Source organism: Cimex lectularius, unplaced genomic scaffold, assembly GCF_000648675.2.
Source record: "Cimex lectularius strain Harlan isolate CLEC.00 unplaced genomic scaffold, Clec_2.1 scaffold8, whole genome shotgun sequence".
Taxonomy (NCBI): domain Eukaryota; kingdom Metazoa; phylum Arthropoda; class Insecta; order Hemiptera; family Cimicidae; genus Cimex; species Cimex lectularius.
In genome coordinates this window covers 1973840-1987689 of record NW_019392656.1, presented here as the reverse complement: position 1 = coordinate 1987689, position 13850 = coordinate 1973840, and the positions used below count along the sequence as shown (strand labels likewise).

Genomic DNA, 13850 nt, shown 5'->3' with positions numbered 1-13850 from the left:
CTTCATAGATTTAAATGTCAAAACTTAACTTAAAATGTATTAAAAAAATTATAATTCAACAAAATCCATTATAAAAATTAAAAAAAAATCAGAATAAAATGGAAAATGTTTTACAAAGCCAAACTTCACTCAAAAAATGAAAATGTTTGCATATTTGTTAGTTTTGTTTCTGTATCCTAATATTTGCCTAATTTACAACATAATAAAACAAAATCTCATATAAATATTTAAAAAATAATATTGAATTAATGTTTCACCTACTTTTTTTAAAATAATTACTGAAAGCATACAAATGGTGTTCAATCTCAGTGGATGGCTGGGTTGGTATCCGGAGGGTCTCTTCTACACGAGTTCAAATTCTGTCAAAGTATTTTCAAGGCGTTTGACCCCTCGTCTACGACACAATGGTTAGCTGGGCCTTAAGCCCCCCCCCCCCCCCGTGTTACAATTACTGGTCAATAGCATATGAGAAAACAACTACATAACATACAAATTTAATACTCAAGGAATGAGGAGGAAGAAACAAATACCGTTATCTTCGAATGTGAAGCAACTACTCAACAGACATAACCTGGGACATAAAGAAAACCCAGGGAAAGGAATTGTCAACACCAGTCAAAGTCCTTATATTCCTAAAGAGAAGAATTGAGTCAATTGAACAGAACTAGGAAAGTACAAATAAACCAAAAGGCTGCAGTGCTTGAGAAACACAAAATCCCCATTTTCTAATTTCCATCATCACATCAATAAATATGACATTCTTGAGGAATACGTGGTGCCATTTGTTCCTGTTATTGGTGTGCAATTCTTGTTTATGCAATATCATGTCACCGCCAGGGTTATGCAGTACATTCTTGGTATTTGCACTTTAAAATGATCTTAACCCTATTGAACAATGTTGGGACAATCTTGGATAAAACAAAGAAATAACTCATTAACCTTAGCTGAGCTGAAATTGACATTAGCTGATATGAAATTCCTAAAAACCATGCTTAAAGACTTAATGAGGTGCTGAGAAGATTGGAGTGTGTAATAAGAACAAGAGGACTAACACACCCTATTAAAGATTTGTTAAGTTTATTTTATGTTTTATATTCATACACACAAGTGAAATTTACTTTTTTTCAACCAAATTTTTGTTTTTGAGAGGTATTTTTATTTTCATATAAATAAAATCTTTTAATAAATTCCGTAATTAAAAAAATACAGGTGCTAATATTACTGTGAAAAGACAAGTATATTTCCCTGTTTTGGTGAAAACATATTGTAAGAAATTTATTATCGCATGATAGTATTTATAATCAATCATTTAATTATTACATTAAAACTTAAATTTAAGTCTTATCCTTTAGTATTGTACAAGGATTAAACAAGATATGCAATGCTCAAAAATATTTATTTTAATAAATTATTATTGCATAAGAATGAGTATATTAAAACAATTTCTAAAAAGTAAACATTAAACATCACAAATGAAATATAAGATATTAACATTATCAGTACTAAAATGTGATTAAAACACAGTTTTATAAAAATACTGGTATATAGTTATTGTTCACAATGCGAATGAGTTAAAATATATAAATTAAATCTATTCCAAGATTATTTATTATATTAAGATATGTGACTTATCAACAACTGAAGTACAAAAAAAAAATAATAAAAATTAAGAAACATATATACACATTATTTATTCAATTAACACAATAAGGACTGTAATTGAACCCTCATCATAAAGGGTCACTAAGCAAATTTGTGATCTTCCTGTCAGCATAAGCCAAGTTGTCAAAAAGTCCTTTCGGGCACCCCATACTAATTAGGGTGGAAAATCTGAATGTACGGAAGTTTTTGTTCTCATCGATGTATGTGACTGCTTGCATCAGGGGGCACATTATGATTTTAGTGTGATCCATGAAATTGATCTATACAAAAGTTTTGCAAAATTAATTTTACCTTACATTTTTGGTAAGGTAATGTTTAAAATGAGAAATGTTACCTGAACCGTCCCGTTGGTGAGTTGCATGATGACGGCTGTCGATGACCTGTGCCATAAATGCAGATGGGGTATTCGACTGAAGTTGTCCGATTCTAGAACCGGAACTGACCCTCCAGCTTTCATAAGGTTTTCATTCATGTAACGTCTGAAGTACGCAAGTAGTTTTATTTTCTTATCTAAATTTGGTGGTGTTGAATCCATCAAGTAATAATTCTCAGTGCCATCTTTTTCGATGTAATGAACATTTCTGTTAAAACAAAATTGTTTTAAAATTTCCCAGTTTTTATACTTAAAAAGTATTCACAGTGACATTAAATAATAGATATTTTCGATCGAGACCCGTATGTCATGGAAACAAGTAGATAAAGTGAACCACTGGCTTGATATAAAACTTTAATCTCAGGCTTAGAGCTAGATGCCTGTCAAAATTTATGTGGAATTTTTGGTGATAACATAGTTACTGAACATTGTAAATAAATAGTGGTTCTGACATTTTCATAATAGAGAGACAGATCAAAAATCAGCCTTGTTGAGAAACACCTAAAGAGCCTCATTCACCATCTATTATCTCCAGACCTTGCCCCTTCCAATTTTTACTTGTTCAGCTCCCTAGACAACCACTTAAAAGGTAGGGCTTTTTGAACGGAACACTAAAAATTGGTCTTACAGATTTTTTCTAGTTTGAGACATCAGACATACAGAAAAGGGATGTTTCTTCTACCAGAGCAATGGCAGTATGTTATAGAAAGCAAACAAAATTATATTATGGATTAAAAATAAAATAAATTGATATTTTGAAAGTTTGACTTTTTTCTTTTAAAAAATTAAAAACTTATTGATCGTAGCTAATAAAATATAACCAGTATAAAATTATAACAAACCTATGATTAGGAAGAAGGACTATTTTTGAGCTATCATTGAACATAACCCCAAATCCATCATCACAAAGCTGGTAGCCGAAGCCGTATTTATCCGAGTAATCAACCCATTTGGCAATCCAGATGAATGGTTGAGCAGCCGGATCTGAGAGTTCATCTAGAAAAAAATAAAAAATAAAAAATCAAACTCAAATCAACTGTACTAAATAAACGCATGTAATGGTGTATATACCAAGATCTACTCCTGTCAGTCTTGCAGGTTTGCTTACAATAACTTGAGATATCTGTTTTTGCAGTTGTGAAAGGTACGCCCTACATTGTTTTGCAGTAGCAGTAGAAGGACGTTGACCACTGCAGGAAGCATATACACTCTTTTTTGGTTTCTTTGCATCCCCAGAGGGAATAATTTCACCTCCTTCTGTTGTTAAAAATAAGACAATTCAATTTGTATCAATAAACTAAGATTTCCTCAAACTCACGGTTGACTTCTATTAGGGGCTTCCTGTTTGGCAGATTCATAATTGAGTCAAAGTGAGGTGCCATAGTAAGACATGAAGCTGGAAGTTCCTTTGGCAAAAACCCTTTTAAAGCGAGGAAAAAAATTAATTAACAATTGAATGTTTTACTTTAACTAGTAAAGAAATTACCATTTCTCATAAAATCCATTCCAAGAAGTTGTTTTACAGAAGGCCGTTTAGAAGGATCAGGCAAGAGCATTTGATGCAGCATATAAGCAGTAGCTTTTGGAAGATTGTTGGGTAAATGGTACTCACACCGTTTTATCTTCGCATATGTCTCCTTGAGGGAATTAGTTTCAAATGGGGGCTTACCAACAAGTAAAGTATACCTGAAATGTTTGTTGTTAAACATCCACCCTATCAAATGAAATAAAATGCGAATTTTTTAAGTTACATTATACATCCGATGGACCAGACATCGACCTCAAAACTGTGCCCCTTTTTTGTAAGGATTTCTGGAGCAATGTAATTAGGAGTACCACACAAGGTCCTAAAAGAATATAACATTATATATTGTTAACAATTTATAATTTATTTTCACTTCTGATTTGTTGAAACTTGCCAACTTTAAATAAATTTAAAATTTATTTTTTCCCATAATTGGACAGTTATATCTTAATAATTCATAATTGTATCAGAAGGTGTAAAGGCTACTTATTGCCATTTTGATTTGTAACAAGAAATAATGTTACAATAGGACACCAGATTTATATGAAAACACAATATAAAATATGTATCTTTTTAAAAAGATAGTTCCTACTCTCAGTAAGTTGTTTTCCGAATTTCGAGCCTACAGCTCATCATCAGGTCGAAGGATCTCTACAACCACGTCCCTCGACATGAATTGTAAGACTGAATCCCCCGGCCATTGCGACATTCATATGAGAAGTTGGTTTTTAATGCCGCTAAATTATCACGTGCGAAAATCGGGAATTATAACACAATTAAATAAGAAATTAATTCTAAATTAGTTATTTTTTAAATATATATATTTCTTCTGTATTTTTAAAAAAAATTTTAATCTATTTATTTTTATTATTATTCATTTATTTTTATTAATTAATAAAAGATAAAAATTAAAATGATACCTTAATAATAGATTAGTAAATTAATGATAATATATTTAATTAATTAATTTGTACGCCTAATATTATTTAAGTACTTATTTAAAATAGGAGGTAGATCATAATCCACCATATTATTAATGCATTTATCTCCATGTTCAATTTTACATTTTTTAATTTCAATTTTTCAAACCAATCTAGTTCCCTTCCTTTGCATATAAAATTTATTCCTGTTTTTTAATTATAATTTTTGTTCCATAAAGTAATAATAATGGAGTCAGACTAGCAAGAGTCTTGGCTCATTGTTATCCTTTTATTCTTCCATTCAAATAAGATAAATAAACTAATGCTACATAACAATAATAAGAAACAAAAACACAATAACACTTCTTTTTCACCTAGCAATAATCGCATCTCAGTAGAACTTCATTGATTACGATATTGCCACTGCACTTTTTTTTAGGGAGCTATCTTTCTTATTTAAATTGCGATTTTGGGCATTGCGGTTTATTACTCCGCAATTTGCATTTTCTTCTATTTCATATTTCCGCTCCGGCAGCCTTAAAAATTCCTGAAAAAAGAAAGAAATCTTGCACGCATAACTCTCATTCAAACATTCAATGGTGTAACAATTTGGGAAAAGGTGTAAATCTCATTATAAATTCCAATAAATTTGAGAAAGCTGAAAAGTGCTCTTCAAAACAAACACTGGGGACCCAGTAACTCCTTTAAATCACTCGAAAGGTTGAGCCTTTGCTAAAGGGTTGCAAAGTGCGACAGTTGACCAAAATATGTTTTGCAGTCAGAATGATACGTTCTCCACTTTGCATACATCGAGGACAAGTTGTAAGGTTTTGCCTATTAAAAGCCTATTATGGATTAGCCTGATGTGACCTATTCACAATCTAGGGAGAATCACAAGTTCTTTTCTCTCAAGTTCCTCTGTTGGCCATTTACAACTGGCTTAATTTTTTTCATACTACTCTACAGACTTGTCGCCCACTTTCGTGTGATGTTTTTTAACATAAACAACTATATCAACTGGCAGAGAGGAAATTGATCTGATCTTTGTGGATGGTTTGCAACGTTCCTTGCCTGTTGATCAGCTTTTTCATTCCCAGAAATGCCTACATGACTAGGAACTCAAACAAATACCACATGTTTGTTAAGTGTTTTGATTTCATAGAGATATTTGTGAATTTCTAAGATGTATGGGTCAACCGAGAAATTATTTCTGATGGCTTCAAGACCACTTTTCGAATCAGAGCAAATAATGACATTACTAATTCCTCGCGATTCCTTTATAATGCTCAATGATCTTCTGATTGCATGAAGTTCAGCTGTGTATATGCTAGCCTTATTCGATAGAGACCAGCTGAGGTTGTACTCATCAGCAAATATCCCACATCCTACATAAATTTCTTCCTCTTTCATTTTTTGGACCCATCAGTATAAAAAAACTTTATAATTGGGATAGCTATTTAAAATTTGCAAGAATTCTGCCTTGATCACTTCTCTTTTGTGTAAGACCAGATCTTCGATAATTGTGGCAGTTATTATATTTAAATTTAAATTGTGTTTTGTTTCTTTTAGATTGTCCTTAATTTCCGAAAATTTGGTCGATTTAGGCAAATGTTATTGAACTCTCATTTTTATTTCTCTACCGCATTGTCCTATATATTTAATGTCGCAAACATTGAGACATTAAATATATAAGATAAAGCGGTAGAAAAATAAAAACGAGAGTTCAAGAACATTTGCCTAAATCGACCAAATTTTCATCTAAATTCACTATGTAAAAAAAAAAAAAAAATAAACAAAAAATAAACAAATAAATTCAATAGTTACATAGTTGCAACAAAGGGAGGGAACTTGATTGGTTTAGAAATTTGAAATTAAAAAATGTAAAATTGAACATAGAGACAAATGTATTAATAATATAGTGGATTTTGATCTACCTCCTATTTTAAATATGCACATAAATAATATTAGACATACAAAATAATCAAATTAATTAAATGTTTATTAATATTATCATTAATCACTAATCTATTATTAAGGTATCACTTTAATTTTTATCTTTTATTAATAACAATAAATATAGAAAAAATATATATTTAAAAAAATCACTAATTTATAATTAATTTCTTACTTAATTGTGTTATAATTCCCGATTTTCGCACGTGATAATTGAGTGGCATTAAAAACCTGCTTCTCATATGAACATCGCGACGGCTGGGGGACCGGGTTCAGTCTAACAATTCATGTCGGGGGACATGGTTGAGCTTCTTCAACCTGATGATAAGCTGTAGGCTTGAAATCTGGATCTTTTTTTTTAAATTTTTATTTTACGAGGGTTCGCAACAGCAGAGGTTATATCAACCCTCGGGGTGCCCGTGTTTTTGAAATCCAGATCGTTGAAAACGACTTATTGTGAGTAGGAACTCTCTTTTTAAAAAGATTGAACAACACACTCACTCTACCATTTATCTTTTCTATTAAAATATGTACGCCTTTTTTTTTTCTAACGGGGGTTTGCAGCAACAGGTCATATCAACCCCCTGCCCTGAGTGCAGGTGTTTTTTAAATTTTCAAAAATAAAAATGTATCTTTCTAGTACTAAAATTTTTTTTATAATATAAAAAACCTTTTTTTTTAATGATTAAGGAATTATACAAGTGTCATTAAAGGCCAGATTCCCATGCAATTGCATCTTTTTATTGCTAACTTCAATTGCTATGAGACGAAGACAGAAATCTTTTGATACTAATCTTATTTTACGCAAAGTTGCAGATCGGCGTTATTGCATGTTTTTACACTTTATTGAAAAAATTGTATTTTTCATTCATCATGAAAATTTAAAATTTTTAAGGGTTAACTGTATAGAATAAATGAAATAAGGTGTTTCAGTTGGTTCATTCCATAGACCATTGTTCCTGGAAATAAATATGGTTCCATGGTTTCTACAGAGTGCAGTAGCAAACAAAATTTTCCAGCCTCAACGCGATTAAGAACAAATGGTATTTGTGGATCTTATATGCACTGAATTGGTCTTAGGCCGTCACCAAATTGCTCTACATGAGATGTGCCAGAAAGCATAAAACATATTGTATTTTCCTGTCCCAAATGCGAGACAAAATGGGTGGAGCGCTCAGGGCGAATTTTGCCTGGGTTGTTTTCAACTTCCTATCATATAATATAACAAATATTAAATGAAATTGTTTTATGTACACTTCTGCCGACTGGTCTATTTAGTCATTTGCGTATATCGCAGTCTTTCTTTGGCTTAGGAGCAAGCAGAACCACGTTTAACAAGACAAAAAATTGTTCTGTTTTATTGTGACTAACTTTGTTGTGCTATCTAGATGTATAATTTTAAATTTAGTTATAAAATTTAATTATATATTTGTACATATTGAGTTTAAAAAGTGATTTAAAAAATTTACTCGGATAAATGGGAGTTTTTACTGTAATTACACTTTTTTTTTCATGTTCTGAGGTTTTACTGCACGAAAGTCCAGTCTTTAGTCATTATATTATTTAATTGTATTTGATTATTTGTATTTAAAAAATACTAAAAAGAGATAAAATAAAAATTTAAAACTAGACTTCAAATTATTTGAAATAATATACATTTTTAAATTAGCAAAATTTGTGTTTAAATCTTGAAGTTTGTAGTTTCCTGAAACATGCTTTTTGCTATTTAAAAAATAAAATAAAATAAATAAATAAATAAAAATAAAATAATAATAAAAATTAATTAATCACATTTTTTCAAAAATTAGAAGAAAATAGAAGTTTAAAAAATAGCCCCTAGTGATAAATTAATTTTTTGTTAAAATGACAATAAGTAGTTTTAAAAAATTGCAAATGTATAGTGTATGTGTAGCTTAAAAAATGTATCATATATTATTATTATTAATATATTTTATATTTATCACTACTATAAACTTTCTGTTCTTCAGAACGAGTAACACAATTTTTTATTTATTTAATAATAATATATCACTAAGAATACTGTAAATCTTGTGAGATCTGGGTCAGGTCAGTGTGTTGTAGGTTTTAGGGGTAAATCAATAATATAATCCTGTACATGGTAGTACAAGCCAAATATCAGGCCTTTCACAAATATCTTACTTTTTCCGTTGACCAATGTATTCTATTTTTGCCGCTAGCCCAAAGTCTCCAATTTTGACTTCAAGATTATCATTGAGGAAAAGGTTGCCCAATTTGAGATCCCTGTGTATAATTCGTAAGTCGTGGAGATATAGGACACCCTCGAGGATCTGTTTTATAAAGTATCTCACTTCAGGCTCAGTCAGTGCCTTCCTTCGTCTAAAAAAACAAACATTTCAATCCATTAAAAAATCGTCAAACGAGGAGGCAAAAGCAGTGAACTTACTTGTGCATCTCCATCATAGATCTTTTACGGCAGAGTTCGAGCAAAATGTAAACAAAATTGCTGTCCTCAAAAAAACGATGAAATTTAACAACATGCTTATGGTTCAGGGATTGGTGAATTTGAATCTCCTGGACCATCTTCTCTTTTTGATTATCTTTTGAGAGTAACTTTTTGGGAACTATCTTACCAGCGAATATTTCATTTGTTTTGCAATCCATTAGCTCATAACATTTTCCAAATCCTCCCTGTAAATTTACAATTTGCAATTAGTTGCTGTTCCATTACCTGAACATATAATGTACATTTTTCTATTTTTCTTAATTTTGTAAACATTATACCCTTTTAATATTAGTGACAACTGAAAATTACCATATTCACATTGTAAATTTTAAGAAAGTAGAATAATAAAAAAATGTAACGAAATCTATGAACATTACCAAAAGAATAAAATTAAGTTTAGAAAGGCAACAATAACAAAACAAAATTATGGTTTTACTAATAAGTTAATTATTCATAATAGGATTCAGCAAAATGTCAGATATTAAGATGTTGCACTCATCAAACTCATTTTAAAGAGATAATTATTCTTTTTCATTCTATTTTCTTTTTCATCAATGAAATTATTTTCTTGCATGTCCATTATTTACTAATATAATTCAGTAACTAAACAAAAAGGCAAGCATTTGTATGCTTTAAGCCAATATTGCAAGTTTTGTTAAAAGGAAAATAAAAACCATCACACAGAGAGTGAAATTGAGGCTGGAGTGAGAAAGAAACTGGGATTTTGATTATTTCCTATTATCATTGCATTGATATGTATATGATAAAAATCCAGTGTATTTTCCCATTCTTCTCGGGTAGTGAGTACTTTATGTATCTTAATAAGAGTGACTGCAATCAGAATGAATGAAAGGGATCAATTAAGCTATATTATTCTCTTTTATTATAATAATTTAAAAAATGAACAAGGTTGTGACTAGCAAAGAAGAGAATGGAATTATGCATGATAAAAGGAAATAATCTCAACTAATTAATACAAGTATTATTATTATTTGTCTTTAAATCACTTTTAACTATTTTCTATATATTATTATTATTCTATATTATTACTTTTTTTATAATCACTACAACCATGGGGATCTGTGTCAAGCCTAGACACTGACAGTCTAATCCAATTGGCCCTTTCTTACTTTATTTTAATTAAACAAATATATCAGCCTAAGCAAAACTAAGAAAAACTAATATTTTCATTAAAAAAAGTCCCATAAACAGTTACAGTTGAACTAAAAACCAATTCTGCAAAAAATCAAAATAAATTTTGATGAGTGAAATTGATAAATAAAAATTGATAATTAAATTAAAAATTATTATTCTAAAATAAATTGCATGTATCATGGTTAATAAAAGTCCATAAAAATTAAATAAACAGGAGAAAATGGAACTGAAATTATTCACCTCTAAGCTCAATAAGGGTATATATTACCCGTAACATATATACAAAGATTTTATTAATGGACTTGGTGTTTCATCAGAATTTTAAACTCTCAGTGCCCCCTTTTTTATTTCATGAATGAATATATAATCAATATTTTTGCATCAAGCAGTGAATTTTATTGCTTTGAAAAAGGTAGTGTGTAAAAGTTAACCTCTTTTGGGGTAGCAGAGAGTTTAGTGAGGGTAGATTTTGCCCCCCTCAAATTTAATTAATTTGCAAATTTTTTTTTATTATTCTACTATTGTATTTTATGTGAAATTCCCACAAACACATAATGTAAGGTCACAGATCTGATAAAATTAGACAATAAATTTTTACAAAATTCTGTTTAAATTTTTTTTTTACAAAAAACCAACTCTTCAGGATTGTGATTTTAAAATTTAGACCTTGGTACAAATTCAATGTTTTTAGTAACTTTCCTTTATTGGGCTCATATTTATATTTATGAATTATTTGAGTTTATAAATAGACAAGTAGAATTACCTAAACATTAACATAACTTTTCAAGATGCCTAAAAAGCCATCCAGTTTTGCCCCGGGGGTGTAGAATTAGTAGACAGCCCACAGAGAATGGAAGAACAACCCTCACTGACTCAGAATAAAAAAATAAAAGAAAATAAAGCGATATGAATGTCTGTTTGCTATCAAATATCATGAAAACGGCGTACAAAGACTGTAATGCAAGAAAGACTGAATTTGTATTGAAAGGTATTGATACCATAAAATCCTCCCACTTCAGACAGTTAAAATGAAAAATGCTGAAGCAAGACACTACTTACAAAGTAAAACATTGATACTTCCCCTGTGATATTTAAAAATCCATTATCATGAGATTTCATTTTGGTTTCTGACAGAAGATGAGAGTGCAGTTTGTCCATTCCCAATAATTTTGGTCTTTCAGATTGTGTTTCAGCTTCTTGCCATCACTACATCTTTTACAGCACTGAGTGAGAAGTCTAAATGTGTCTGGCAGATCAAAGTCAGAAACATCCAAATTACATTATTTATATATTCATTCACTACTTTCGTGGTCCACTTGACAAATTAATACATGACAATTAATTAAGGTTTTTAGTTGAGATGAAAAAAGTTAATGGCACGAGAGGGATTCGAACCCACGACCTTCGGCTAGATATGCCGCTGCTCTACCACCTGAGCTATCGTGACCTCGATCCACTCGGATATCAACTCCCCATCTCAACCCCACCTTATGAGTTTTCCCTCCTTTTGCCATTTTTCAATGTGGGTTCGAATCCCTCTCGTGCCATTAACTTTTTTCATCTCAACTAAAAACCTTAATTAATTGACATTATTTATATAATTTTCACAAAATTGGTAACCACGATTTTATGGATCAGGAATGTGGTTCAAAAAATCAATTTGATTTGTTATGTTTTTGCAAAGCTTTTGTTGTTTGCAGGAATGTTTTTTTAAATTAAGGAAATTATGCTCAAAATAACATTTATCAAGCACTAAAACAACTACAAAACAAACATCTTTTTAGAAAGTTGAAACAACACACTAACTCCACCATTTAGCATTTCTATAAAACAACATCTATCTCCACACTTAAATGTTTACTTTTTAAATTTTAATAAGAACTTTTTCTCCATCACAATGTAAGCCTCGTCTAATTGTTAAGTGAGTTATGTTCTTGGATGTAAAAGTACTATTAATGTGTGGTGATTAGTGACAGTTAATTAATGATTACTTGGAGATCATGAGATGTGGTCTGGTGTGGTGTAGGTTTAGAAAAACAACGCTTCGATCTTTATTGAGATCATCTTCAGGGCCTGGGATATATAATCATTGTTTAAATTATACAAATACTTAGGATGTGAAAAAATGAATTTATACAATGCTAGAAATTTTAGATTCAAAGTATTTGTACTCACTCAGTGTTTGTTTTCTGTATAGATGTGACATTATTGTATGTTGTGTTGAGAATGCCAGTGAGATATCAATGTTTTATGCTTATATATGTTGGATTTTGAAGGGATCACGATCGCCAAATAATCATTAATCACTAACCACTACACAGATTTAAAGCTTTGCGAATTTATAAAATAATAAGCCTAAATCACCTCACACATGCACAAAAGCTAAGTGGCTTTACTCCACCTAATAATAATAATCACTGTTTAAATCGTTGAACTTATAATAAAGTTTACTAAATTAAACAAATAAAAATATATTAATAAAATAAATGTTTGTCAATACAAGTTTCGATGAATGATTATGTTGCCAATTAAACTCATTTTTCACTTATAAACCTACCATTTTCTCGTCATCATATTTTAGAGGGATTAGGGAAAATTTATTGAAATAATCTTTTGTGATGTTTTTTAAATATTTTGATCGATCTTTAGAAGGTTTAGTTTGAGCTTTAATCGAGTTTATCCCTTTGATATGATTTCAATGTTAAATAATGGTCAGAGAGGGCGAGTAGGATGTTTTTTAAAAAGAATAAATTAAAACTGAGGCTTAGTTTGATATATATGAGTTAAAATTCAATGTGTTCAAGGTTCAAGAGAGTCGGTCCATACTTTTAAACTTGTAAGCCGGTGTTTTTCGTTAGTCTAAAAAAAAATCGTGTCACCTTTCCGAAAAATCTTTCCCTCTTGTAAGAATTGCCGGAGCTGCTGTCGTAGATGATCTCTGGGATCTGCTCTTCCTTTGTCGAAGTCATTTCGTAGAAAAGTTGGAAACTGCGAGGAAGAGGGCGAGGGAGACGTCGTCGGTTTAGGAGCGTGGACGGCTAACGGACTGCCTGTGCCTTTGCACCGTACTTCTCGGCGGCCGGAGAGGTAAAACCAACGGTCGAAGGAACCCGTTTCGATTCAAAACGGCCAATCGCGAGGAGCAGAGCTGAAGCCCAGTCCGCACGGTTACCGCCTTCCTGAATATCGTTGACGACACTTTTATTTCCCAAATCGGAAAACATTTGTTTTCCCCCGCGCTCACAAATGTGTTTATAAAAACAAATATGTTTTTTATTACGCGGGCTCGTTTGGGTTTTTTCGACTATTTTTGAACGGCGTACTCTTCGAAAATGGGACACCCACTGCTCGTCGGGCTACGCGGGCTATTTCAAATTCGTCGAGCTCGTCATTTACAGGACTCCCTCTTCAAAATTAAATCGAAAAAATATTTATTTTCACGATTTGAATCATACTTCCTGTCTTTTTGAACCTTTTCTTCTCTCAGAAGGATTTTTCTCACAGACATTTTCGCACTGATTAAAACTAAAATACGTTTCGTTTATTTTCAGCACTATAACGCAAATGAAATGCCCAGCTGTTTTTACACTTTTTCAAAACAGTGACTTGATTTATAAGAGAACTTGGTTTTCTAAATAATATTCATTGTCTATATGTACAATATGCATAAATAACGGTTAACAAGTGCATAAGCAAGTTTTACAAAATTTTCTAACAATACTATAGACCTGTTTGCACATTGTGCCAAGTAGAACATGTCATTTTTTAAATTTCATT

General features: G+C 31.0%; 1 protein-coding gene across 1 annotated transcript; it reads right to left on the bottom strand.

Annotated features, from left to right (window-relative positions):
- Window positions 1-1666: 1666 nt before the first annotated feature.
- On the bottom strand, window positions 1667-13455 carry LOC106669672 (serine/threonine-protein kinase polo). The gene is made up of 10 exons (XM_014399310.2): window positions 12953-13455; window positions 8859-9103; window positions 8594-8791; window positions 3787-3882; window positions 3522-3721; window positions 3354-3455; window positions 3107-3292; window positions 2878-3031; window positions 1997-2243; window positions 1667-1922 (listed from the first exon to the last, which is right to left on the bottom strand). The coding sequence occupies exons 1-10, from the start codon at window positions 13040-13042 to the stop codon at window positions 1731-1733; spliced, it is 1710 nt and encodes a 569-aa protein (XP_014254796.1). The 5' UTR covers window positions 13043-13455; the 3' UTR covers window positions 1667-1730.
- Between the last annotated feature and the right edge of the window lie 395 nt (window positions 13456-13850).